The sequence below is a fragment of the Eumetopias jubatus genome, unplaced genomic scaffold, assembly GCF_037043125.1.
Source record: "Eumetopias jubatus isolate StellerSeaLion01/CBP00866 unplaced genomic scaffold, mEumJub1_p1.0 scaffold_9, whole genome shotgun sequence".
Classification (NCBI taxonomy): domain Eukaryota; kingdom Metazoa; phylum Chordata; class Mammalia; order Carnivora; family Otariidae; genus Eumetopias; species Eumetopias jubatus.
The window spans coordinates 110,568,194-110,596,028 of record NW_028274815.1 but is presented as its reverse complement, the minus strand read 5'-3'; the positions used below and the strand labels follow the sequence as shown (position 1 = coordinate 110,596,028).

At 43.9% G+C, this 27,835-nt stretch overlaps 1 protein-coding gene across 2 annotated transcripts; it reads left to right on the top strand.

Annotated features, from left to right (window-relative positions):
- PANK2 (pantothenate kinase 2) lies at positions 1-26,754 on the top strand. Of its 2 annotated transcripts, XM_028118631.2 has the most exons (7): positions 2-359; positions 13,509-13,861; positions 17,867-18,120; positions 19,383-19,559; positions 21,208-21,331; positions 22,948-23,073; positions 26,181-26,754. In XM_028118631.2, the coding sequence occupies exons 1-7, from the start codon at positions 95-97 to the stop codon at positions 26,229-26,231; spliced, it is 1,350 nt and encodes a 449-aa protein (XP_027974432.2). In that variant the 5' UTR covers positions 2-94; the 3' UTR covers positions 26,232-26,754. The 2 variants fall into 2 exon arrangements, with proteins under 2 accessions (XP_087882840.1, XP_027974432.2); XM_088026714.1 differs by lacking the exons at positions 22,948-23,073; positions 26,181-26,754 and adding an exon at positions 22,839-22,941 and having other exon boundaries at positions 1-359.
- The last annotated feature ends 1,081 nt before the right edge of the window (positions 26,755-27,835 follow it).

Sequence of the window (27,835 nt, the reverse complement as noted above, 5' to 3'; positions counted from 1 at the left end):
GGTGCGCTTCTGCTTGGGCTGGACTGCCGCGGAGGAGGCGACAAGCGGTCCGGCGCTGGGGGGCTGGCTCGGGCGGCAGCGGTGGCTGCTGCGGATGGGAGCGGGCCGGCTCGGCGTTCCCATGGAACGCCACGGCAGAGCGTCCGACACCTCCGCCTCGTCGGCGGGGGAGCCGGCGCCCGAAGGGCCTGATGGGCGGCGGCGGGAGCTGCTGCGGTGCCGGGCGAGCAGCGAGTCGGAGCCCCCAGGCGGGGCCTCGGCTTCGGCGGAGTGCGTCAGACGAAGCCGGCCCGGCTCCTGCAGCTGCGCCCCCTCGGTCTCCCGCCAGCGCGTCGAAAGCCTTAGGAAGAAGCGGCAGCGTAAGTGCCCGGCGGGTCGTCCTCGCGGCTCGCCCTGCCCCCATCCGGCCCGGCCGCCGTTTTTCCCGCGCGGGGACAGTGCCCCCGCACGGTGGTCCCAGGTTGGTGCATGGGCTGACAGCCGACTGGAGGCCTCGGGTCCAAGCTCGGGGGATCGGGGTTCGGCCCTCGCGCGCAGTGGTCCGCGCTTTCCGGTTGTGGGAGCGGAGGGTCTTTACCCAGAACCCTTTCTCCCTCTTTTCAGCTCCTTGGGTATTCTTTGCCCACGAGTCAGTTGATTTTTTCCTCGAGGAGGCTTCTTTTGACTCTTTTCCACCGCCTCCCCTCCCCCTAAATCCTTGGAATCACCAATGTCTGTTTTCCGTGGGTTTCCAGAGAGCTGTCCAAGACGTTAAATCTGGAGATTTCGGGCTTCCTGGAAAATGGTTGACTGGCCCTTGAGTTGCTGCAGGCCTAAAACTGGATTCTGCCTTTATTCCCGTGAGAATTCGGGTCATCTCTTCCGAGATACCTTCTCTGTTTTCTTTGCATCTGTTTGGTGATACGATTGAGAACTAGCATTCTGGGCATGGAGGCTTTTTCTTTTGAGGGAATCTCGCCTTAGCAGTTGCACATGCTCTTTTTGGAGAATCGGTTTCTCCATTTTATTATCAGGCTTCTTTTTCTGCGTTGTGACCTAGTACAAATATTTACCCCCCTTTAAAGGTCTTCAGTTCAGGTTCTCTGTCTGGCAGCCATTGCTACTGTTGAAAGTATCCACTGTCTTAATACTCTAATACGAGCTTTATCATATAGTGACATTTTACATATGGTTAGATATTTTTTTTCCCTTGTCGTTGCCAGATTTCTTTTTCAGGAAGTCAGCTTGTTCTAAATGCAGATAATGAGAGTAAGGGAAAGTGGCAGGATGAGTGTGAGGTCTTTATTGGATAGTCTTGACCTTAGCCCACCCACCTGGTTGCTTTACCTCTATTTTCTGTGATTTGGATGATTAAATGTTAAATGTAGCCCTCTTTCCACTATGAAAAGTTTGGGAGTCTCAGTTATCTTGTCTTTTTCTATCTTCTTGAAAGAAATTTGAAAAACAGATTAACTGCTCTCAACTTATACCATTTCTAGAGCCAGCTACCTGGTTTGTGTTTTATTTGAGAAGCATCTAATTTTTAAGCAGTGCACAATATTCGTTCCTTAATGGTTTTGTACTACATCGTTAGAGATGGATGTAAATTCCAGGGATTCAGCAAATAAGAACCCCAGCCATATAGCCAACCATTTTTGGCCCTTGGCCATAAGGATTCTAAATATTGTATTTTGGGTGTTTGCAGGGGTCAGGCACTCTTCTTAAAATTTTTAGGCATTCTTCTGAGAGCTTTAATAACTCGTTAGTACTCCTAACTCTGAGGTAGGTGGTAGTGTTCCGTTTTACAGGTGAGAAAACTGGGGCACATTTGCCTTGTGTAAAATGGCTTGGGAGTGGTGGAATAGAAATGTAAATTCAGCAAGTCCAGCTTCATACATCACCCCCTTTTTTAAAAAATATTTTATTTATTTCTTTGAGAGAGAATGAGAGAGAGCACGAGAGGGAAGAGGGTCAGAGGGAGAAGCAGACTCCCCGCCGAGCAGGGAGCCCGATGTGGGACTCGATCCCAGTACTCCAGGATCATGACCTGAGCCGAAGGCAGTCGCTCAATGAACTGAGCCACCCAGGCGCCCCAGCTTCATACATCCTCTTAACCACTGTGCTTTATTGAATTGTGTATATTCGGTTAGCTTGTCTTCATTGCTCTAAGTCCAAGCATAATTTCCGTCTTTTGTGTTTAAGGCTTACTTGAGGTGAAATTTTCTAGCTACTGTGGCAGTACTTACAAATTTTGAGCATAAAAATGACCTTGGGAGTTAAAAATGCAGATTCCTGGGGTCCAACTCTTTTTGAATCAGAATCTGGAGAGGGTTCTAGGAAGTTGCATTTTAAAGCTGCTCATATCATTTAGGTACAGGTGGCTCAGAGACAGCTCTGGAAAACTCTGGTTTAAACTATAATGGGGGGTAGGGGTGGTATGTAAGGTGGTTTTGAGATGTCTTTGAAGGAACGAAGACAAATATTCATGTTGTAGGGCTTATTTTTTGTTTTTATGTTTGATGCTTGTCATGGTCCCCTTTACTGCTTTCTCTGATAAATCATGAAAAGCCATCTCAGGTAATGAGACCTGCCAAAGAAATAAACAAGGTATTGTTCTTTCTTCCATTTATTTTTTCTTTTACTATCCAGGGGTGCAACGGTTCGATGGAGAGACAGCCTGTTGATTGCTGAACCCTTCAAAAATGGCTTTAACTTTGAGAGAATTCAATGAAGACTAAATCTCTGTATTTATCTTTGGGGAAGTTGGGTATAGGGTGGTGCCACCTTTCTTTTGAGGTTAGCAAGCCTCATTCCGATGTCCTTATATTACTTGTCTAAAGGGAGGAGTCTAGTCATCATTTGAAACAAGGAGCTACTCAGTTTATTTTAGGAATTCTTGTGGCCCATATAGTCCTGTTCTGCTACACATGTTCCTTAGAGCAGTGTGATTCTCAAGCCTGTTCTCATCCCAGACTTACACAGGCATTAGGGATGAGGCTAGGCATGTCTGTGTTTAAGGAAGTTCTTCAGAAGTTTTAGATTAGGTGGAGTGTGTCTCACAGGACTGAGAGAAATACCAAGTAAAGATTGATTTAAATTGATGGAAACAAAGATGCTAATGATGGTTATGTAGTGCTTACTTGTGTTGGACATTGTGCCACATATTTTATAAACATATCACTTAAGTCTCACAACTATCCTGTATGGTAGGATTTTTTTTTTAAATCCCCAGTTTCCAGATGGGGAAACAATGTCAGTGAAATTTGTCCTTTGTCCAAGGGTGAATAGTGAGTTAATAACGGAGCTGTCTTTTGATTCTAAATGTCTGACTTCAGACTCAGTGTTCTTGACTTTCCCCATTTTTGAGTGAGGGAAGGTATGTGCAGTGTAACCCAGAGCAGTGGTTCTCACATGGAATCACTCAGAAGCTTAAAAAAAAACCCTTCAGGTCAGCAGAAGGGTCTAAGAAATGCATATATTTAATTTTTAAAATTTCATTGAGGCATAGTTACATACAGCAAAATGTACAGTTTTGACAAATGTATACGGGCATGTAATAAGAGAACATGTATTTTAATCAAGGGTCCCAGAGGTACAGCAGATGTGTAGGAGGTGTGGGAACCTGGGATGACAGTGCCCTATGGGTGGGGATACGAGCTGGAGCTTTGAAGGTGACTCTCAAGCATGGTGTAACACACCAGGGAAGTCCTTGGGACATGCTGCTTTTGGACTCATACCAGTCATGGAGTATCCTTAACCGCCATTGATCTAGAAAATAAAGCTTTTGTTTATAGCTTGACAATACTAGCCTGGCAAACGGATTGCTTTTCCTTGGCTTTTGGGGAGTATCAGTATTGGCAGGATGGAATTGGTGCTGGGGCCCTGGGAGACTGTCCTTTATTATGTGCAGTGTTTCATCTTCAGCTGGGGAATTAGGGAAGGCTGCCTATTCGGAGCTCAGGAAAAAAGATTTCTGTTGCTTTGTAGCCTAGTTTTGAGAGAATGGGAGAGGATGCTTTTTAACCTCTTTGTCAACTTTAAATCTAAATGAAATCAAAGTAAATATGGCCCTTCATTTTGGTTGTATAACAAATGTGAAGCATTAAGCAGGGCCTAAAAATAGTCCAATTATGTAGCTGTGTAAAATGGTACAGTATGTTATTTTAGGGGCTATATATGTGAGTCATGCATTTAGGTAACATGATTGTTCACTGTTGGCATCCCTGCCCTCTTTTTATTTAGGGGGTACCCTAAGCAAGAAGTGATGCATGCTATTAAAAATCTTTTGCTTAAACACTTTAAAAGGAGAGAAAAGGAATACAATAGACTTGTAGGCTGTTAAGAGAGGACCTTTATCAGGCAGAAAAGAGTAGTTATTTTGAATGGTCATTTAAAAGACCAGTGATGTTTGTTGGGCTTAAATTTATAACCTAGTGAGCATTTTTCAAGTTCATATCTTTGGGGTATCTTTAACTTCAGGCACTGTTCTTTCTCAGTTTATTGTGTTGTTTCTCAGTTTATGTCAGCAAGATTGACTAGCATGTGAAAACCCCTTTTCTAAATAATGGCTTAAAGTTTGCTTTCTAAAAGTGGGAGCCATCTTTAGTTTTTAGTAGTTCACTAGATTTCATGTGTATATTTCCTGAATATAGAATTTATTATTGAGTCTGCTGGTTTGATAATATATGATATTTTGTAGGAATTAGGGAAGGATGCCTGTTAGGCAGCCTTTAACTTAGTCCCCAAGTTAAAACTATTTTAAATAAGAATAATTATTATTAAAGTACCTCTTTTAAGGTGAGGCCAAGGATTGCTGCCTAGACCAGCCTAGAGTTTTGGGTTTGTAATTCTTAACCACATGTGGTCTGGTAAAGACATAGTTCGTAATGTTGGAAAATTGAGCACACTTTTATAAACCATTTATTTCCTATTGGAAAGCATTTCAGTTGTTGAGACTCATTATGAGACAGACATGGTGCTGCAGATGGCTTTACATAAATAACCTGTGAGGGAGAGCTTGAGTTCTTTCTAGAAATGTGTCCTAAGTCAAGTATGAATTATCTAGACTGAGTACCTTGAGGCCTCAATATCAGGAAATAGGCTAAGGGTTGTAAACCGACTAAAATATTTGTGAAAATTAATGGAATAGGGGGACTCACAAATTAGAAGTGATAAATAACTGTTCTGTTGGTGAGCTATGAAGACTGATGGTATAGCAGAAGTTCGTTTTTCCATGACTTTTCCAAGCAGTACAGTGTTTTGAACAAGGACTGAAAGCTTATTCCAGTATTTGTTATATTATGGTATCTGGGGCAGTCTTGCAGTCAGTGATAGGAATCTAAACCCCTTTGGACAGGCTGAATGTTTAGAAATAAAGAATTCTATGGCCCAACAATTCTCGCAGCCGTTATCAGAGAATATGTGTCTAATGGACCTCCCATGCTTCTCAGTGTTTCTCAGTTCTTGGATATGTAAATGATTTGATGAGTAGTACACAGAAGAATCCTGAAGCCGTTAAAGGCTATAATAAGCATATGAACTGAGCTTTGCTTAAGACTCCTTATTTTTCTTTATATATTGTTGATCTTCCTGATTATTTTTTATTTTTATTGATGTGAGACAGAGAGAGCATGAGCAGGGGAGAGAGGCAGAGGGAGAGGGAGAAGCAGACTCCCTGCTGAGCAGGGAGCCAGAAGCAGGGCTCCATCCCAGGACCCGAGATCATGACCTGAGCCGAAGGACGTCCAACCATCTGAGCCACCCAGGTGCCCCTTTCCTGATTATTTAAAGTAGGATTTTTATTAAACTGCTTTTTAATTTTATTTTCATGTTAACTAAAGAATGTGTGTTTTGTGCTCTAAGGTTTGTATAGATACTTGTGGAAAGAGGCTTGTTGAAGGTTTTAGGAAGTCTGGATTTGAGTCCCACCTCTGCCTTTTCTTGACTGGGCCCTTGGGCCCTTTTGCATTTATGTTTTCTTCTCCTTATTGTTGTTTTGTTTTTTTGAGGGGGTGGGTGAGGGGGGCAGAGGGAGAGAGAGAATCTTAAGCAGGCTCCACACCCTGTGCAGAGCTGGATGTGGGGCTCAGTCCCAGGACCCTGAGATCATGACCTGAGCCAAAATCAAGAGTTGGTCGCTTAACTTACTGAGCCACCCAGGTGCCCCTACACTTCCATTTCTTAATTTGAGAAGTGGGATGATTATAGTAGTTGCCTTATATGGTTATTGCAAGCATTAAATAAGCTTATACAGTCAAGTGCCTAATATAGTGCTTGGCTGTTAAGAGATGATCGTTTAAAATATAATAGCCATATATTAATGTTTTGGTTTTTTAATCTAAGGAAATGGGAGACAAGCTTAATTTAAAGCTTAATTTAAGGACCAATCTTCTGTTGGTCTTAGATATGTCCACATCTTCAGATTCCAGTACTGTTGATGTGATATGTTTGTTGGTGGAGTGCTGTGTGTCTGCTAAACTCGAGGTTGGTGGCGATGGTTAAAAGGTAGGAAAATAGGAATCAAATCTCCTTGCTTTCATCATATCCAGTGCTGTTGCGTTGTTGGGTGCTTGAGTGAAGAAACTTTTCCTGTAGATGCCAGGGACAGACTTTTCATGACTTGTGCCAGGTTGGGTTAGGCCAGCCACTGACAATGGAACTATTGTAGGTATAAAAAAAAGTTCAGGACTATCCCTGGGACCGGGGTGGAATGGCTTTTCTCTTTAGAATTGCATTGACACTGTTAGATTAACTTGGGCGCCCCTGTGTAGGGAACATTTTAAACATTAAAATTGTATATTGTCCATTTGTACAAAATTGTATTACTTGCACAGTCTCTGGTTATATGCTTAAAGATTTACTTATTTGAGAGAAAGAGGCTCTAGTGAGCACTGTGACATGGGGGGCTGGAGGGGGAAGGGGCAGAGGGAGAGGGGAAGAGACAGGGAGAGAAGCAGACTCCCTGCTGAGTGGGGAGCCTGACAGGGGGCTCAGTCTCATGACCCTGAAATCATGACCTGAGCTGAAATCAAGAGTCTCTTAACTGACCGAGCCACCCAGGTGCCCCATGGCTATATCTTTGTTCTTTTCTTTTCTTTTTCTTCTCTTCCTTCCCCTCCCTTAATCTCCCCTCTCCTCCTCTCATAAGGAAAAGTTGCATCTTTTTCTTGGATATACTTAACAGAGATTTGTCTGTTTTAATGACTTTTTCAAAGCTTGATTTTATTCATCAGCTCTACTGTGGCTTTGCTCATGATGATGATGGTTTTCTAATTTCATTTACATTTTTTATTTTTAATAATGCCCTTCTGCTTGGGGCGCTTGTGTGGTGCAGTTGGTTGAGTGTCTGACTCTTGCTTTCAGCTCGGGTCGTGATCTTAGGGTCATGAGATCAAGCCCTGCGTCTGGCTCTGTGCTCAGCGTGGAGTCTGCTTGAGATTCTCTCTCCCTTTCCCTTTGTCCCTCCCACTCATGCTTGCGCTCTCTCTCCCTCGCTCTCTCAAATAAATGAATAACTCCTTAAAAAATAATTCCCTTCTGCTTATTTTGGGTCTATTTTGTTCTTTTTGTAGTATTTCACTCTATGTGAGATTCCCTTTTATTCAGGTTTCTTTTTTTAATCCATCTGATAAACATTTAAGGCTAGAAGTTTACCTTTGGATACCACCTTGGGTATATTCTATTGATTTTGATACATACTGTTCTTATTGTCATTCATTTAAAAATTTTGTTTTGATTTCCTCTTTAATTTCAGAGTTAAAAGAAGTGGGTTTAGAAGTTCCCAGGTGGAGAGATTTACTTTGTTGGGTTAATTTATAACGTTGAAGTATTGGGGAAAGTGAATGTTCTTTGGAAGCTGAGGTCCTTTGAGCTTGTGCAGTTAATTTTTTGTATGGTTTATGGGTATTTGAAAGGAAAGTATATTTGTTTTTTGATACAAAGTTATTTATGTTTCACAGATCCGCCTTATTATTTTGATAGTCAAATCCTCCGTATACCTTTATTTGTGTGTGTGTGTGTGTGTGTGTGTGTGTGTGTGTACAAATTTCTGTGTCATTCTCAAGTTATTGTGTAGATTTATGAATTTCTCTTTGTTAATATTTTTGAAGCATTTGTTAGGATCCTGTCAATTCTACTTCTTTTATGCACATGATATTTTTGTTCTCTTTTAATGCTTTTTGTTAGCTTGAATTCTATTTAGTGTGCTTGTATTGTATTTACTTTCTATTAACATTGGCTTAATACAGTGGAGTAGCATCGTTCAGGCATTCATTTTGCTTACCCAAATTCAAATAAGTCAATAAATGGTGCCAGCGATTTACCAACAAATTGGTCAGTGAATATATAATTGCAAGTGAGTATACGATGGGAGTTGTGAATCCTGTTTCCTTGGTAGATTGCTGTTTGGACGGACACATCTCATGTGAGCGTAAATGCAGTGCTGGTCTTGAAACATAAGGTTTGACTTTAACTATACCATGGTTCCTAAATGTAAGTCACCTGGTATATCAGTCTCCAGTGAGGTGCTTAAGATTTTGATGTGAGCACTTTTGACTGAATGCTGTTTTCATCTTAAAGCATGATGGGACTCTGTTGTGGGTGTTTTGCCATTTATTTACCATCGGTCTACTTGTTATCTTAAATGTATCTTTTTTTTTTAAGATTTTATTTATTTATTTGAGAGAGAGAGAATGAGAGACAGAGGGCATGAGAGGGAGGAGGATCAGAGGGAGAAGCAGACTCCCTGCAGGGAGCCCGATGTGGGACTCGATCTCGGGACTCCAGGATCTTGACCTGAGCTGAAGGCAGTCGCTTAACCGAGCCACCCAGGCGCCCCTAAATGTATCTTTTTATATAAGCATATAATTGAATTTTCTCTTTAGAAGGGAAATGTGACCAGTTTGTGATTACTGATACGTTTGTGTTCATTTTTTTAAAGATTTTATTTATTTGAAGAGCGAGCATGGGGGGTGCGGCAGAGGGAGAAGCAGACTCCTGGCTGAGCTGGGAGGATGCTGAACTGGGAACCCAGTGCGGGGCCCAATCCCAGGACTCAGAGATCATGACGGAGCGGAAGGCAGACGCTTAACCGGCCCCATTCCTATCATTTTTTTTTGTTTTGTACTTCCCATATTTTTTTTTTTGTTTTTGTTTTTGAACTGATTTTTTTTTTTTTCCATAGTTGTTTGAAGGTCATATGTTCATTTTTTTTCTTCTGGAGTTACCTGTGAATTTTGATGAGTTTAAATTGTCACTTCATTCTTATTTAGAATTAATCAGAATCTGTATCTTCTTTCCCCCATCAAGACGGAACTGCAGTTTGCTTCACTTCCCTCTCCTTTCTCTTCCCTCTTCAACTTCCTGTGTTGAAATCATGTATTTTAGTTCCAGATTGCTGAGTTTTTGAAAGTCACATGTATTGCTGCTTCCTTTGCTTATCATTGTTTCTTAACACTCGTACCTTCTTGGATGCTTTTTAAATTATATTGGAATGCATTTACTGATTATTTCAGAGAAGGTTTTTGAGTAGTAAACATCGAGTTCTTTCATGTGTGAAAATTTCTTTTGCATTCCTCCTTGAAAGCTGATTTGGCTGGATATGTTTCAAAATTGTTTTCCTTATAACTTGGAAACCAGTGCTCCATTGTCTTACATAGCATCTGTGTCGCTGATGAAAAATCTAATTCCACCTTTGTGTGATTTATGTATCTTTGTAGGAATTCAGTTTTTTTCTTTGAAAAGTTGTTTTTTTAATGTTCAGTTAGCATATAGTACATCATTAGTTTTTGATGTAGTGTTCAACGATTCATTAGTTGTGTATAACACCCAGTGCTCATCACCACATGTGCCCTCTTTAATACCTATCACCCATTTACCCCCTCCCCCCACCCCCCTCCCTTCTGTAACCCTCACTTTGGTTCCTGGGGTCCAGAGTCTCTCATGGTTTGTCTCCCTCTCTGATTTCTTCCCATTCAGTTTTCCCTCCCTTCCGTTGTGGTCCTCCGCACTATTCCTTGTGTTCCACATATGAGTGAAACCATCTGATGATTGTCTTTCTCTGCTTGACTTATTTCACTTAGCATAATTCCCTCCAGTTCCATCCATGTCCGTGCAGCATAATTCCCTCCAGTTCCATCCATGTCCATGCAATCTTTGGAAGTCTTTAAGATTTCTTGACATTTATTAAAAAAATTTTCTTAAAAGATTTTACTGAATTGTTTTTAAAAGATTTTATTTATTTGATAGAGAGTGAGAACTACAAGTAGGGGGAGTGTGAGAGGGAGAAACAGGCTTCCCGCGGAGCAGGGAGCCCGACGCGGGGCTCGATCCCAGGACCCTGGGATCATGACCCGAGCTGAAGGCAGATGCTTAAGGACTGAGCCACCCAGGTGCCCCTTACCTAATTGAGAGAGAGAGCAAGAGAACAAGCAGGGGAGGAGCAGGAGGAGAGGGGTAAGTAGACTCCCTGCTGAGTGGTGAGCCTGACATGGGGCTTGATCATGACCTGAGCAGAAGTCAGTCACTTAGCCAACTGAGCCATCCAGGTGCCTTGGATTTCTTGACATTTCAATAGCATGTGTCTAAGTCTGCCCTTTCTCCACTAATTGGTTCTGCTTAATACTAGTGAACCTGATGATTTATGTCTTTCCTCCCCTTTCTCCCCCAGGAAATTTCTGGGACTCAGAGAAGGTAGATATTGGACTTCCTAGTTGTGTATTTCTATGTATATATATAGAAATCTACCTTTTCTTCATACTTGAGAGGCATTTTGGGAGAATTTCTTTTGTTTTCCATTTATTTTTTCTGTGCCCATTTTGCTGTTAAATATATTGGTTGAGCTTTATTTTGGAAATAGATTTGTTCCTTTTTTTCTTTCATAAAACTCTTTATTGAGGTATAATTTACACACAAGCAACTGCACCCGTTTAAAGTGTACAATTCCATGCATTTTGACAGATACATACACCCATGAAGCTTTCCCCTCACCTCCAGCAGTCAAGATTTGGGTTACTACAGAAAGTTTTCTCCTGCGCCTGTCCAGTCTTTCCCTCCCTTCCTCCCCCAGCCAACAATATAATTCCAATCAGATGCAGAAATGATTGCTTTGTATCTCCTAGGGTTTCTTATAAATGGAATCCTATAGTATGTAGCCTGTTGTGCAGGCTTCTTTTACTCAGCCTATTTTTGAATTTATCTGTGTTAAGTATAGAGTAGTTTGTCCCTTTCCCCCCTTTTTTGGTTTTGAAAGCTTCACCCCCCACTAAGAAATTAACATTGATACAATTCACAGACTTGACTTAGAGTTCACCAGTTTTACATAAACTCTTGGTGTATGCATATTTAGTTCTGTATAATTTTATCACATGTAGATTCTTGCAGTCACAACCACAGGTGGCAGTCATTTCTTAATTCCTGATTTTTGCTTGTGGTAGCTTATTTTTTTTTATGGATGAGATCTTACTTTACCTCTGAGGGTATTAATGATTTTTTTTTTTTAAGATTTTATTTATTTATTTATTTGAGAGAGAGAGAGCACATGAGAGGGGGGAGGGTCAGAGGGAGAAGCAGACTCCCTGCTGAGCAGGGAGACCGATGCGGGACCTGATCCTGGGGCTCCAGGATCATGACCTGAGCTGAAGGCAGTCGCTTAACCAACTGAGCCACCCAGGTGCCCCTATGATTATTTTTAAGTCTCCTGTTTGTTCCTGCAATTCTTTCTTCAGATGTTTAGTTTCTCGTTTTTGTGGTATAGATCTCCCTTTTGGTGATTCTAATTTGTAAAGGGATCATCTCTGTTTTGAGGATTGCTGTTCTGTCAGTGGATGCATTGTCTCTTTACCAGTCTCCTAGAATGGACTGTAGGGATATATGGCCAGGTGTGGGGGCTCCTCATTTCTTCTGAGTGATAGTAGCTACTTGGGTGCCATCCTGACTCTTTGGCTTAAGTGCTTGGTTTAGTGAAGACTTTGCTTCTGGTAGTGGGGGGGCCGGGGTAGGTGGGGGGGGAGGGAAGTGGTTGTTGGTCTGTCCACTTGCGCCAGATGCATTCCCCGCCAGATCACCCATGGCCACCAGAGCCTGCTCCTGTTTCCCCATGCAGCTACCCCTGTGTACGGCTTGATGGAGCACCTCTATGCTCCCAGTTTTCATAGCTACTCCCGGTTTTTATACAGTTCTTCTCTTGAGGGTTCTGGACAGTTACTGCCTTTGTCAACCTAGTTCTGCTGATCATATAATTTCTTGTTTCCCAGAACTGTTTTGGAAAATAATACATCAGTAAACCTCTATCTTTAGTCATTTCTGTGATCTAAGCTGGGAGGGCAAGTCATGCATGTCTGTGCAGTCCATCTTCATCTGATCTCCCGAAGCCATTTTTTTGGAACAGATATAACTCTGAAATGTCTGTTCCATTAAAGTCCTTTGAAACCTTTTATTTTGGGGACATCAGGTTTTGAGGGACAAATTGACTACTGGAGTTTACATCTTACATGGATTGGGAATTTCCTGTACCCCTAATTTGCGTACTAAACTGGAGCTCTGAAAAGTTTCAGCATTTTTTTTCTTTTTTTTTTAAGATTTTCTTTTTTTTTTTTTTTAAAGATTTTATTTATTTATTTGACAGAGAGATACACAGCGAGAGAGGGAACACAGGCAGGGGGAGTGGGAGAGGGAGAAGCAGGCTTCCCGTGGAGCAGGGAGCCTGATGTGGGGCTTGATCCCAGGGCTCTGGGATCATGACCTGAGCCGAAGGCAGGCTCTTAATGACTGAGCCACCCAGGCGCCCTTTTCTTTTTTCTTTTAAAGATTTTATTTATTTGAGAGAGTGAGGGAGAGAGAGAGAGAGAGTGAGAGCGTGTGCACACACAAGCTGGGGGGAAGGGCAGAGGAAGTGGGAGAAGCAGACTCCCTGCTGACCTGGGGCTCCATCCCAGCACCCTGGGATCAGGACCTGAGCTGAAGACAGATGCTTAACTGACTGAGCCACCCAGGCACCCCCTCAACATTTCTTTTTTTTTTTTTTAAAGATTTTATTTACTTGACAGAGAGAGAGAGTGGCAGAGGGAGAGGGAGAAGCAGGCTCCCGGTTGAGCAGGGAGCCCAATGTGGGACTCGATCCCAGGACCTTGAGATCATGACTTGGGCCAAAGGCAGATGCTTAACTGACTGAGCCACCCAGGTGCCCCTCAACATTTCTTATTTAAGCCAAGGGGAAGGATATAGATTTTCATTCTCAATCTTTCTTTTTTTTTTACCCCAGAGTTGAGGTTCATGGGTAGTCACTTCGTTGTTTTTTAATATTTCATAGTATATTTTGGGCTTATCTGTTCAATAGGGTTAGGTTGGGTTGGCCCAGTATTCTGATTTTTTTTTTAATATGTGTTTCCAAATCAGAATCCTTTTCTTTTTCCAAACCCCTTTTTGTATTTATAGTCCTTGGAAACCTCAAGGTATGAATAAGTTGCTCATCTAGTATATATATGTTTAGTTTTCAGAAAAAAGTTCTGACTTTTTTTTCCTTCTCCATTTAGTTTTTCCGTGGTTTGGCTTGGATATTGGTGGAACCCTGGTCAAGCTGGTTTATTTTGAACCCAAAGACATCACTGCTGAAGAAGAAGAGGAAGAGGTGGAAAGTCTTAAAAGCATTCGGAAGTACCTGACCTCCAATGTGGCTTATGGGTCCACAGGTATTCGGGACGTGCACCTGGAGTTAAAGGACCTGACTCTGTGTGGACGCAAGGGCAATCTGCACTTTATACGCTTTCCCACTCATGACATGCCTGCTTTCATTCAGATGGGCAGAGATAAAAACTTCTCGAGTCTCCACACTGTCTTTTGTGCCACTGGAGGTGGAGCGTACAAATTTGAGCAGGATTTTCTCACAGTATGTATTTTTTAGCTTATATACAATTTATGGTAATCTGATTTTTTTTAATGATTTATTTATTTGAGAGAGAGCAAGTGGGGTGTGTGAGCGTGTGTGAGGAGGGGCAGAGGGAGAGGGAGAGAGAATCTTCAGGCAGACTCCCCGCTGAGCACAAAGCCTGGCAATGGGGCTGGATCCCATGACCCATGACCCATGAGATCATGACCTGAGCAGGAACCAAGAGTCGGACGCTCAACCAACTGAGCCACCCAGGTGTCTTGGTAATCTGATTGTTAAAAATAATACCAATCGCAAGTGGTGGAATCATTTCTGTTTCTAATAGAACTTGAATTTTCTTGAGTCTGATTAAGATTAGATAGATGTAAATGAGTGGTAGTCAGGAGTTAGCCATCTAGAGATTGTTGTGGAGTTTACTTTTTGCCCAGTTCAGATAAGTTGATGAGGATCAACCACCAGAGCATTTTGTTGTTCTTCTAGTGTTGAAAAAATAGCAAAGCTGTGATAAGCAGACTGAAGAATTACCTATGAGGAACAGGTCATTAAATCTTGAACAGTGAGGGGCGTCTGGCTGGCTCAGTTGGAAGAGCATGCGACTTCTAATCTTGGGGATGTGATTTTGAGCACCATTTTGGGTAGAGATTACTAAAAAAAAAACAAAACTCTTGAACAATGAGATTGGGAAATAATTTTGGGGAGTTTGGCTGGCTCAATTGGTGGAACATGTGACTTTTGCTCTCAGGGTTGTGAGTTCAAGCCCCATGCTGGGCATGGAGCCTACTTAAAAAAAATAATAGGGCGCCTGGGTGGCTCAGTTGGTTAAGCTTCTGCCTTCGGCTCAGGTCATGATCTGGGGTCCTGGGATCGAGCCCTGAGTCGGGCTCCCTGCTCACTGGGGAGTCTGCTTCTCCCTCTTCCTGCCCCCTGCTCTTGTTCTCTCTCTCTCAAATAAATAAATAAATAAATCTTTTAAAAAATAATTAAAAATAATTTTTGAAAAATGTCATTTCATGTCATAAAATTGTTTCTCATCTCATCTACCACATAATTTCTCCTGTTCCCCTCTGTTTTCTTGGCAAGTTTACTATTTAAAAAAAACAAGGAACTCTGGTCCAAAGCAGTGGCTTTTTGGTCTCAGGGCTGGTTGGAAATGGTTAACAGCGGAGCCTCCTCTCCCCAAATGCCTTCTGATGCCTACTGTGCTGTGCTCTTGTAATAGGAGTCTCTGAATCGTGGGGATACTGGTGGGGTGCCAGTGGGTACCTGCTTTTGTTTTCATTTAGTCAACACTCTGCAGAGTCTTGAGGCTAGGTCCTTTGAGGTGGATGTGGGGATGGGGTAGGTGGGAGAGTGGACAAGTGAGTTGGCCAAGACCGGGACCTTCAGGGGGCAGTATAGATTGAAAATACCTTCAGTGACCATGTTTTTAATGTCACTAATGAGAATGTTATTCTAGAGATTCTGCCTTTGCCTTTGTCAGTTTACCTTTTTTTTTCCTCCATGTGTCATTGTATGGTTTGTGACCTTAGCCTCTTTCTTTGTTTTCTGTCTCCTGACTTTGTCTTATCACTGACCATAATTGACATGATTTTTTTAAACAAGTTTCTGTATTCTTTGCTTGGATTTCTTTTGGTTGTTGGTTTTCAGTGGTTTCTCTTCCACGCATGAGTAAAGGGGAAGTGTAACTGGAGGAGAGATGATCCCCTCCTTTGCAGAAGCTTCATAGTGGACTCTGGATCATAATTGATACGTAACAGAGAAAATCTTTCTCTGGGACCCTGTAGAGATGCCCTTTGGAACATATTTGAAAATCATTCAGGTTGTTACCAGAGGTTCAGCATTGTGTGGTAATTTAAGGGGAGGGTGCAAAGAGGATTTTAGACCTTGGGAATTGGTTCTTAGGCTGTCGGGGTTTCTCATCTGTATGCACGCACCAGTGCTGTACTTGAAAATTGTAGGAAAATGAAATGCCCGTCAAATGCTGTTTGTGCATTAGGAGTGACTAGTATTTAATAAACTACAGTGAAATATTTTTTATTTTTATTTATTTTTATTTTTTTTAAAGATTTTATTTATTTATTTGAGAGAGAGAGAGAGAATGAGAGATAGGAAACACGAGAGGGAAGAGGGTCAGAGGGAGAAGCAGACTCACCGCTGAGCAGGAAGCCCAACGTGGGACTCGATCCCGGGACTCCAGGATCATGACCCGAGCCGAAGGCAGTCGCCTAACCAACTGAGCCACCCAGGCGCCCCTACAGTGAAATATTTTTTAAAATACTGAGTTTACCCTGTTGCTTTTTTAATGCAAATCAGATTTCCGAACATACTGGGTTTGCTTGGTGCAGAACGTACATTATGAATACCTTGTGTTAGTGAAATTAGCTGTGCATTCAGTCATTCTTCATTTAGAGGTGGGGATTCATTAGGAATTAGCAGGACACTTCAGGATGACAGGAATTATAGGAAGGAAAAGGAGAGCAACGGCTTGGGCCCCCGTAGACCACCAGTGGAAAGTGATGAAAAGTTCCAAATGGAAATGCCAGCACTTGAGATCTCATGTCAGGAAGTCAGTTTTGAATTCATGACAGCCGGGAGGGCACGAGCAGGTACAGTGAGGACAGCGATGAATCCTCTAGGAGCTTGGGTTTGGTCAGAGGAATAATTTCATAGTCTTACTTAGGGATTAATTAAGGAGTAAGATGAAGGTACCTGTTAACTTCCCTCTCTGCTGTGGATCTGAATAAATTGACAGTAAATGTAATCAAGTGAGAGTAGAATTAAAGGGGGGGAACTTGCAGGGCTAGACCTGGTTGTAAGTAGAAATCAGTGCATTAAGCAGGTCGAGGCAGTTTTCCCTTTGCACATATATGGAGGGTCTGTGCTCCTAAACGTTCACGTGGGTTAGGAGAGTCCAGGGAGTGAAGTGGGGGTTTCTTTCTGCCATCTCTCCAGAATCACCACTGTTAGAAGTTGACGTATCTTTCTAGTTCTCTGTGCATGACTGTGTATGACACATACCATGTACATATAAACTTGGCTTTAGAAACAGGCAGGTAGGGTCTTTATGAAATGTTACTCAAGTTGCGTTTTTGACAACACATCCTGGAGTTCTTCCCACTTCAGTTCTAAATTGAAGATCCTTGGGCGCCTGGGTGGCTCAGTCGTTAAGCGTCTGCCTTCGGCTGGGGTCATGATGAGTCCCGCGTTGGGCTCCCTGATCGGCGGGGAGTCTGCTTCTCCCTTTCCCTTTGCCTGCCGCTCTGCCTACTGTTCTCTCTCTCTCTCTCTCTCTCTCTCTCTCTCTCTCTCTCTCTCTCTCTCTCTCTCTCGTCAAATAAAATCTTTGAAAAAAAAATAGAAGATCCTTTTCACTCTTAATTGCTGTATAATGCCCCCTAATATGAATAATAATCATTCCTTTATTATTTAAACTGAATGAAGTTGTAAGTTTTGAAACTGCTAAAATCTTCCCATCCTTCAGGGGCTGTAATGGGTTTAGACAGTGAAAAATCTTGCCTTCTACTTGGACACTTTCAGCCCTTTGACGTCTGCTTATTAATAATAAAGTGTGGCCCGCCTTGGTACTGCTCCATAGTCTTGAAGATGGTCTTTAGGAAGGGAGACGTGAGAGTCCCTGTGGCTCCTGCCATGTGTCACCAGGTGTTTGAGACACTTCAATTTCTTGGAGTCAGCTTTCTGATTGGGCTGTGATCTCACCTGGCTCCTGACTCCCAGTCCCTGAGCATAGACCTCTCGTTCTCTGTTTGGGTCTCAGCATAAGTCTCCGGTTGTGAAGGCGGTTTGTAGGTGGGGTGGAGTTGGGTCTGTCTTGTCACTCTGTCCCTATGTGTGTTGTGTCCAGGTCTGTTCTGTGAATCATGCATAAATAATCCACATCTGTGAGCATTTCTATGCTTTGTTGAATGAAGAGGAGTGCCTTATTAAGTGGAGTTTTTATTTGTTTAGCCTGTTAAAAAGTCTGAATACATTTTTATTTCATTACAGATAGGTGACCTTCAGCTTTGCAAACTTGATGAACTAGATTGTTTAGTAAAAGGAATTTTATACATTGACTCAGTTGGATTCAATGGACGGTCACAGTGCTATTACTTTGAAAACCCTGCTGATGCTGAAAAATGTCAGAAGTTACCGTTTGATTTGAAAAATCCATACCCTCTGCTTCTGGTGAACATTGGCTCTGGGGTTAGCATTTTAGCAGTATATTCCAAAGATAATTACAAGCGGGTCACGGGTACCAGGTAGGTCTTTTATATAAAGGTTATTGCTTATTCTTGATATCCTAATGGGTTAAAAGTGAGTTTTCAAGTATTGCATATAAGTATACTTTTAAGGATCTGTTTAAATTATGTGAAAAACATTTTTTTCTGGGATTAGGCAAACAAATGGTTTCTCTTTGAAAATTCTGGTATTGTGACCTACTTTCCTTTAATCTGTATTGCTCAGGATTTCATTATCATAGTTCTGTAAAATATCTCATTGTCAGACTCATTGAGCCCCTAGTCCCTACCCTTAGATAGTATATGATGTGCATATACCATAAAGTTAAAGCTACTAGGTAGCATCTGCAAGGCAAGATCCCAGCTTTGGAACCGGCCTAGGTTTTTTTTTTTTTTTAAGATTTTATGTATTTATTTGAGAGAGAGAACGAGCGGTGGGGAGGACCAGAGGGAAAGAGAGAGACAAGCAGACTCCCAGCTGAGCAGGGAGCCCAATGTGGGGCTCAGTCTCAGGATCATGACCTGAGCCAAAGGCAGACGCTTCACCAACTGAGCCACCCAGGCGCCCCTGGCCTAGATTTTATACAGTCAGGCGTGTATGTGCATGCATACCCACCCACCCACGGGATGGTCTGAGATCTGGAAGGTCAGGTACTGAGCAACAGACAACTGATTGGGGGAGGGCAGCCTGAAAAGGGAGGGGTGGCAGGCAAGAATGAATTTGTTGCAGTTTAAGGATTAAGGATCACTTGAGGCAGAACAAGGAGCTGGGGATTGGGATAGACCAGGTTTTTTTCACAGATGTGAATTAAAAAATGAGATGAGTAATTTTGGGGGAGAAACACATTAATGGAGGAGTTCTCTGTGGGGTGGGGTTGCTGATGAGCCAGGGTGACCAGGAGTTTGGAGAGACAAAGGAAGGGAGGTGCTAGCGTGGCCTGGGTGTGGCTGGCAGATCCGCACCTCAGGCTCTTCACACTCAGCAGATGCTCAGACTGTACTGGGAGCGTGGGGCCGGGGGCGTGGGGGCCGGGGGGTGGGCCCAGGGGCGTGGGCCCTGTGTTTTGCCATTTTGCTTGTTGGCTCATGTGAATATGTATCTATCAAGGTATATATCAGGTACCTTGTTTTTTATCTTTCCACAGACTTGCCTGCCAGAGGCATCTGCATGATTAGGTTGGGGCAAGAGTGGGTTGATGTATGAATGTGGTTTTGTGTTCATAAATATTACCTTCCTGTTCTTATTTTTAAAATGTTATAATACTGTGTTTGTTTTTAATCAGTCTTGGAGGAGGAACTTTTTTTGGTCTCTGCTGTCTTCTTACTGGCTGTACCACTTTTGAAGAAGCTCTTGAAATGGCATCTCGTGGAGATAGCACCAAAGTGGATAAACTAGTTCGAGACATTTATGGAGGGGACTATGAGAGGTTCGGACTGCCGGGCTGGGCTGTGGCATCAAGGTAAGGGTGTGTGTGTTCTAAGAAAAACGGGAATAAGGTATTAAGTATTGGGTGTATCTTTTTCCTTTTAAACAGCTTTTATTGAGCTATAATTTACATACTATAAAGTCACCTGTTTAAAGTGTAAAATTTAGTGGTTTTTTGTATATTTACCAAATTGTGGAGTCATCACCATAATGTAATTTCAGTACATTTTCATTATCCCAGAAAGAAACCTTCTGTCCATTAGTTGTCATTCATTCCTCATTTCCCCTCCTTGGTCCTTGGTAAATGCTAATATATTTTCTGTCTTTATAGATTTGCCTGTTCTGGACACTTCATATAAATGGTGTCTTATAATATGAGATTTTGGTGACTGGCTTCTTTCCACTTAGCATATTTTCAAGGTTCATCCATGTGGTAGCATGAATCAGTACTTTGAATCTCCAGGTGAATTTTAGGATAACCTTGTCAGTGGCTGCAAAAAGGCAGCTGGGATTTTGATAGGGGTTGAGTTGAATTTGTAGCTCACATTGGGGAGTGTTGCCATCTTAACATTATCAAGTGTTCTGACCTAAGATACGATGTCTTTCCATTTATTTAGAATTTTGCTTTTCTTTTACCTATGTTTTATGGTAGTGGTTTTCAGTGTACAGTTGTTATACTTCTTTTGTTAAATATATGTCTAAGTATTTTCTCTTTGATGCTATTGTAAAGGGAATTTTTTTTTATTTTTAAGATTTTACTCATTTGAGAAAGAGCATGAATGAGCAGGGGTGGGGGGAGGAAGAGGGAGAAGCAGACTCCCCGCTGAACAGAGAACCTGACTCAGGGTGATCCCAGGACCCCCAGATCACGACGTGATGAGCCGAAGGCAGACTGAGCCAAAGGCAGATGCTCAACTGACTGAGCCACCCAGGCACCTCAGGGATTGTTTTTTAAATTTCATTCCTGGATTGTTTAGAAAAAGTTGTTTTCTGTGTATTATGACATGTGATTTTTTAAATCATAGAAAAAGGACCACACGTATACATGCTTGCGGACTAATTTCGGGGACTTTGTAAATGCTGTTGATGTCACATTCTGAGTTTGTGGTATTTGCACATTATTAATCACTTCCATTTCTGATTGGGTTTGTGTTCTGCTCACAGTTATTAATGTAGCAGTTCTCCTGGTCAGGTACTTTGAAGTACTTTATCTTCTAGGGAAATCTGAAACTCTTAAGGAGTTTACTCTGGGACTCCACTGTCTGCGCTTTTGCTTTGCTCTGATGGAGCAGTTTCCGACAGAATGTGCCCATTCAGCTGAGCGGAATGGCTGTGCACTTGGGATCGAATTGCCAATAGAGGTGTCTTTCTGGAACTGTCCCTGGCTGCAGAAGGAGCAATGGTGCCTTAGAGTGGATCTGATGAGATCCTACCTGGATGTGTGAAGATCTGTTATCAAAGCTAGATTTCAGTGGAAGCTGCAGGAAAGGCATTTGCTTATTCAGAAGCTTGAGGGCTTTCTTCAGAGTTGTGTTTCTCTTTGAGCAGATGCTCTGTTATTTTGTAATAAAAAGTTTGAAGATTTGAACAATGTCACATTTGTCTTAGTAGAGTAACATTTAAGTTCTATTGGACTGTGTTGCCTTTGGTTCAGCTGCTGGGTATTTTCTTTCCCTTCACAGCTTTGGAAACATGATGAGCAAGGAGAAGCGAGAGGCAGTCAGTAAAGAGGACCTCGCCAGAGCAACATTGATCACCATCACCAACAACATTGGCTCAATAGCAAGAATGTGTGCCCTTAATGAAGTAAGGGGACGTGGATTTCTTTTGATGCTCTGAGGAAAATACAGAACGTACTAAGGGGCCTTGCCTGGTGTACAATGTCTGTCTTGTCCGGACGGTGCCTCAGTGTAGTCGGGCGGGGTGGAGTTCTTTTCGTTGGGGAAGTTAAAGCTCTTCAAATGTAGACTCCTCTTCACTGATTTTTTTTTTTTCCCCTCTCAGTGAAGATAAATATTGCCACTATCTAGAAGTAAAAATACATCTTTCGGGGAGAAAGTAGGAAGGCAGGAAGGCAGTCTGAACTCCGGGTGACAGGGACTGTGGGTGGCGGTGACGGATAGCAGCTGGCCAGAGGTCCCGTGCTCCCGCGGAGCCCTGCAGTCCCTGGGAAGGCCTCTGGAGGAAGCCGCTGAAGCTGGAGAAGGTCCGGCGGCCCAGGAGTGCCCGCCCTCCCTGCCAACGCCGAGCTGTCTTTGTGCTTTCAGCTTCTTTACAGTGCTGCCTTGTAGCATTCAGGTCAAGCAGCATTGTACAGGGCTATGAAAGCACCGAGAACCGCCTTCCCTGGGGGCCCAGAGGATGCGGCCTTACCGCCTTTACCGTGTGTCCCTACTTACACAGTTTTGTTTACAGTTATTCTGTGAAAGAGATGATGTAGGCATGTGGCTTCAAAAGGAGACTTGGAAAGGTACAAAAAGACTGTTTCGTTTTAATTAAAAAGATACTGTATCAGCATCAAGTAATTAAAAACATTCTTCGTTCCAATATGTTAAAGTTACTGTTTCCTTTATTGCATGTTCCTCGTCCTGTACTTACGTATTTTAAGATCTGTTAGTTGGTGTGGGTGTACATACCGTGTTATATTTTTTACTTAAATACTTAAAATTTCACTGTTGTATATTTGATTTGTTTTTGTATCATAAATCACATGGAGCTGGGCATTTGGTTGCTTGGCACTGATCGCTCTGCAGGAAGGCATTTTTAAGCGTGAAGCTTTTCTTTGATTGCATTTTATTCCTGATAAGGGACTTACTCTGGAGTGAGGTTTCTCCTCTAAAGAATATACCCATGCTTGGGAGTTTTGATAGGTATTGCCAAGGCACTTTTCACAAGGGTCGTACTAATTTAGATCTCTGTAGCACTGAATGAGTGGATCAGTGTTACCATAATTTGGCTCATTGTTGGGGGTGGAATTTCAGTTAGTTGTTCTGCTTTTAATAGGTTTAAAATGTTCCTTTCTTTGACTACTGTTGGGGGTTGAATTTTTTCCTATTATATTTCTTGTATAATTTGCTTGTTTGTGTCACTTTCCTTCTTTGAATTTGGTCTTTTTTTTTTCTGTATAAAACTTTTACTTCAATAGCAGTTATTGTTTGTCATATTTAATACAAATGGTTTTCCTAATTTGTTTTCTGTTGTGACATTTTCTGGCATGGTTTGAAGTGGGTAGGTCCAGAGTTGTCCGGGTTCAAATTAAGTAGCCTTGGACCAACTGGATTAAATGTAAATACTTTTTTTGTTTTTTGCTCAGGAGTCAAGTTGCTGCTAAAAACCATGCACATGGTGCTCTGTTTGGGGTAGCTTTTACGAGAGAACAGAAGTTAAGATGAAAACTAATTGCCTTTTTTTGATGTGCTCAGAACATTAACCAGGTGGTATTTGTTGGAAATTTCTTGAGAATTAATACGATCGCCATGCGGCTTTTGGCATATGCTTTGGATTATTGGTCCAAGGGGCAGTTGAAAGCACTTTTTTCGGAACACGAGGTAAGCGGACTTACTTCTTGTGATAATGTTAACAAACGTAAAGGGCATGCAATTCCCACTGCGTTGGAACTTGACATAAATGTTGAAGTGGACTGCAGTTCTTATTTTTTTGTGAAAGTATGATGGGGGTTTAACTTTGATTGTAATGTCCAAGAGCTATTTCTTACCTGATTTAATGCAAGAGAAATTTTTGGTTAATTTAATTGTGAGCTTCAGCAATTTTAAAGAAATCTTGATGAACACCTGTATTTTTAAGGTTATGTTCTTTTCTGAACCATCCTTTGTATTTTTCCCATTATACTTATTTTGTAAATGCATTTACTCTGGGTTCTGCTTTTTTCATTTTGATGTCAGTTTTTATGTGTTGATACAGTTCATGTGCCACTTACCTAAGATGTATGTTCTGAAAACAAACAAAAACATATTCCAAGATGAGAACCACACTGTTGTGAGAGCTAGTGCCTAGACAGGCTGGAAGTGACAGGATGGAGGAGAATCACCGAGCTGCCCACCTGATGCCCCACGTGGGGGGTGCCCTACTGTGTTACCCCAGCTGGGGGAGGAAATAGAACCAGAGCTGTAGAGGGGGGTCTCTCTTCTGTGCCCTTGGTTGTGGGGTAGTTGGACTATTTTCAGTGTTGTTGGATTTTAAATAGTGTTATCATGAACATTTTTCAGAACTGTTTGTGCACATTTACTTTAACAATAGTATTTATAGGAATTGACAATACGATTTGAAGTGCTACAGAGGTGGCTTTTTCCCTTCAAGTTGCTCTTTTTCCTCTTTAAGTGGCTTAAATTCATAGTTAAAATTCAAAGTACACAAATTCCCCTTTTCAAAAAGCTTAAAATTTAGTCATCTAATATTTTAACTTTTATTAAAAAGTTTTTAATTGCATAAATCTGCCGTGTGACCTTGTGTAAGGCTAAGGCGCACAGCGCGTCCCTCCGCTAGGCTTCTGCCGAGTGAGCCGCGGGTGCGGCGGGTGCGGCGGGTGCGGCGGGTGCGGCGGGTGCGGCGGGGTCCGCGCCTTACTGCTCCGGGGGGTGCGGGGCTGGGCTGTCGCTCTCCCGCTTCCGTGCTGCTCGCTGTAAGTTTGTGCCCTCAAAGCTTTTTTTACTTTTAATGTTACTGATAAATCGGTACCCAGTTATCATTAAGTTTCTTCTGTATCTTTCTGTGATCTTTGACCTGTTTTATTTTGCTCTACGTTAGAATGAAAAGAAACCCTCTCTCGTGTCACATCGTAGTAGAACTTCCCTCCCGCTCCGTTTCCGCCTCTGGAAAACCTTTTCCTAGGTGGGACGTGGAGAGTCGCTTCTCGGGTTGACTTTGTTTTAATCTTCACACCGTAATAGTTAGGATTTGAACACTTTCTGCGGAGTCTTGGTCGGACATCTGGCCGTCCTTCCCGCCGGCTGACTTCGGCTTCCGCCCGGACTCTCTGCGGGCCCTGCGTCCTCGCTTCGCCGCTGCGTCGCGGCCTCCGGGGCGTCGGACTGGAGCGGCGGCCGCTGCGCTCGTGGCGCTCGGCTGCCTCGGGCCCCTGCTCGCAGCCGCGGTGCGCGTGACGCCTCAGAAAGCGGCGGACGGACGGACCCCGTCGGCCCCCCTCGGCCCGCGTTCCCGCCCTCGCCTTCGTGTGCAGTAGCCCGGAACGGCCGGCCTCCCCTTGGTGCTGGGGTCTGTCCTGGGTCCTGGGCCTTCAGGGCCGCTCGTGTAGTGGTTAGCTTCGTCTTTCCGCTTGCCGCTCGGGACGCCACGGAAAACACAGCGCCAGCCGTGACCGTGAGCCGCCCGCGAGCCGCCCGTGAGCCCGTCCTCGGCCGGGGCCGGGGTCCCTCCGCGTCGTCCCCTCCGTCGCACTCATCGTGCGGCCGCCCGTTTTTAAGGCCAGGCAACAGCGTGAGGAGAGGCTCCGGCCCCCCTCGTGTGTGGCCACTTTTCTTGGAGTGGTTTGCCTTGGGCGCCGGGCTGGACCTTCCCGGCTTATGGCAGAGACTCTTAGCAGCTTCTTCTCAGTCCGGGCGCAGGGCTTTCAGGATCTCCCCACTTTCCTTTTTTCGGTCATGTCCCTCTTTCCGAGACTGCTTGATTCATTGTCCCTTGGAGACCCTGATGGGTTCTAGAGCGCTGGAGGATTGCCCTCAGCTCCGACTCCTGCTGGCACGCTCTCTGCCCGCGCGGGTTTGCTCTCATTTTGATATATTCAATTCTCTTTTTTCTTTTCTTTTCTGTTTTTGGGTTTTAAGGTCTTGGTTCTTGGTTGTATTTGACTTCGACTTTACTTACTTCTGGAGATGATCCAACATTGTCTTCCTTCACCTGCTGCTTGGCCTTTTCACACCTCTGCCCTCCCTGTGGGCTCTTCGGTCCTTCCCCCCCCCCCATGGTGCTTTTCCATCTGTGCCGCCCTCATCGCGTCGCCTCGGGGCACTCTTGTCCACTCTGCTGCCCACCTCTCCCCGTGCTGCCCTCGCCGCTGCCTTGTTCCGGATCCAGGGCGTCTCTTGCTCGTGTGTCCCTGTTCTCGGGCACTGTTGCCAGATGCAAGGGAAAGACCTAAACCTCCCTGCTGCCCTCTTCCCCTTCTTCAGGCAGGTCTTGAATCCATTCCACCCTCTTCCCGTTCTCCCTTCCATCCCCAGCCCAGTTAGGCCCTCACCCTCTCTGACCAGCCCCGAGCCCTTCCTGCTCCGTTGCACTTCACGTCCCATCCTCCCTTCATTCCTTAGTTGTCTGGCGAGGCTCCGGGCCTCCACTGCTTCTCCCCTCCTCCTTCTGCAGGAGACAGCCCCGCTATGGGCTCTTAGAGAGGTGACTGGGCCGCCGTGGGCCCCTAGCTCCTGCAGCCCTCACTGTGCGCTTTGGTCTCACACGCTGACCTGCCTGGGTGTCTTGGACATCCAGCCCTCCTCCCCAGCCTGGGAGCTCTCAGAGCTTCTCTGCTCCAGGCTGGCCTTGGGTTTAGCACAATGGGTGCTCAAGGAATGGGTGTCAGGAATTAAGGGCCCTCACTGTTGGCTTTAATGTTATTAATCATATTATGGTAATTTAAATAAGTCTAAGGAAAATTGCTCTCATTTTTGGTGTACTTTTTTTTCAGGGTTATTTTGGAGCCGTTGGAGCACTCCTTGAGCTGTTGAAGATCCCCTGATCGTTACCTGGGGAGGGGTTCCTGGAACATTCCACAGTGGGATCTGTGAACTTTTGTTTTTTAAGAGACTTACTCAATTTTATGATTGTGTACTACCCGAATCAAAGCAAGAAAGGACAAGTGTATTTTTCTAAGTCATCAAGATAAATCCTTAAAAATTCAGCCTAAACTAGTAACCAGTAAGGAAAGATACATATACAAAAAGTGGACCATGTCCATGGCAGTGAGGATCTGCGGTGTTGAAGTTGCTCTTCGGTATAGCTTTGTTAACCTGCCATGTATATTTAAAATTCAGCGTCACTTACTGGAGCCACTTCAGGGGAGAGCTGTTCTGTGTTCAGCTGACTGTGGTTTTGTGTCCTGTTGAACTTGCTAGATGTAAGGCAAGCACTGTATGTTGTAATCTAATCCCAATGTTGTCAATATGGCCTTGGAGATCATCATCTGTGCATTAACTGTGGCGTGCATTTAGCCTTTTGTGTGAACATACTGAAAAACATGTTTTATTTCAAGGATCTGCAAACTTGATTGGGCAGAGTAATTCTGTATTTGTAACTTTGGCAATTAAGCAACTTTTCTACACTGCAAGTCTGGGAAGGTCTGTTTGGAAAGATGGGGCTTAGTTTACCCTGGGCAGAATTTCCTGGGGGGTGGGGGTGGGGGCTGGGAGGTAATTTTGTCTCAAGTGAGTTAAGCTAGTAGAAAAAACATCACCTGGAAGGCTAAAAACCAGACAGAAGGGGCCTCTTGAATTGACATCTTTTCAGGGAATCGAGAATTTGGTTGTTTCGGGCTGGTAGAAAGTGAGGAATTGAAGTCCATTGATTAACTCATGGGGAGCAGGGTGGGGTATTTCTGCCTTCCCCTCCTACTTGGGGTCTTTACTTGCCACAAATTGCCAGGCAGGCTCGCTGGGTAGGACTGCATGAGAGCTGCACGTGCAGACTCAAAAGGTAGCGTGATTAGAGTCAGGTTTTAAGATGGAGTCTTGGTAGATTGACTTAGAACGTTTTCTTTCCGCTGTGCAGAATAATTTAAAAAACTCTTCCCCTTGGAGATAGAGCAGCGTTTTGTGTATTTTTGTGTCCGCATCTCTGTTGAAGGCGATGAAGGGTCTGTATAAAATCAGCCTTTGAACCAGAAGGAAACCCCAGCCTCTTTGGCGCCTGGGCAGGGGGAGAACTGAAGAAGGTTCCCAGGGTCGCCGAGGGAGGAGGGTCGGGTCCCTCGGCACCTCTTGCCTTGGCCGCGTGGGGGCAGCAGAGGCACGTAGCAGCCGAAGGCGGCGGCCTGCGGCCCCCTCCCCCCAGGCCGTTTCCCAGGGGACGTCCCGCCCCTTCACGCAGTTGGGCGCCTGTGGCTTGTGGGTGCTGCCAGCCTGGTGCAGGCAGCAGGGCTGGAGGGACGCTGCGGGGATGGGACTGGTGGCCCCTGGGGGGCGATCGGTTTCTCTGCTGCTGCCACCCCTCGTGGCGCTTGGGACCCTCAGCCCGAGCCACCTCTAATCTTGTCCCGTAGCCCTCAGACGCGTTCCCCACGGCCTCCAGAGACAGCGTCACTACCCACTTGCTGCTGCACAGTCGTGCTTCTGGAACCCCTTGTGC

Excerpts from the sequence above, each read along its gene's own strand:
- PANK2 (XM_028118631.2), top strand. The coding sequence starts at position 95 with ATGGGAGCGGGCCGGCTCGGCGTTCCCATGGAACGCCACGGCAGAGCG. Across the intron at positions 360-13,508 it reads CCTTAGGAAGAAGCGGCAGC|TTTTTCCGTGGTTTGGCTTG; the intron begins GTAAGTGCCCGG and ends TTCTCCATTTAG. Across the intron at positions 19,560-21,207 it reads GGCTGGGCTGTGGCATCAAG|CTTTGGAAACATGATGAGCA; the intron begins GTAAGGGTGTGT and ends TTCCCTTCACAG.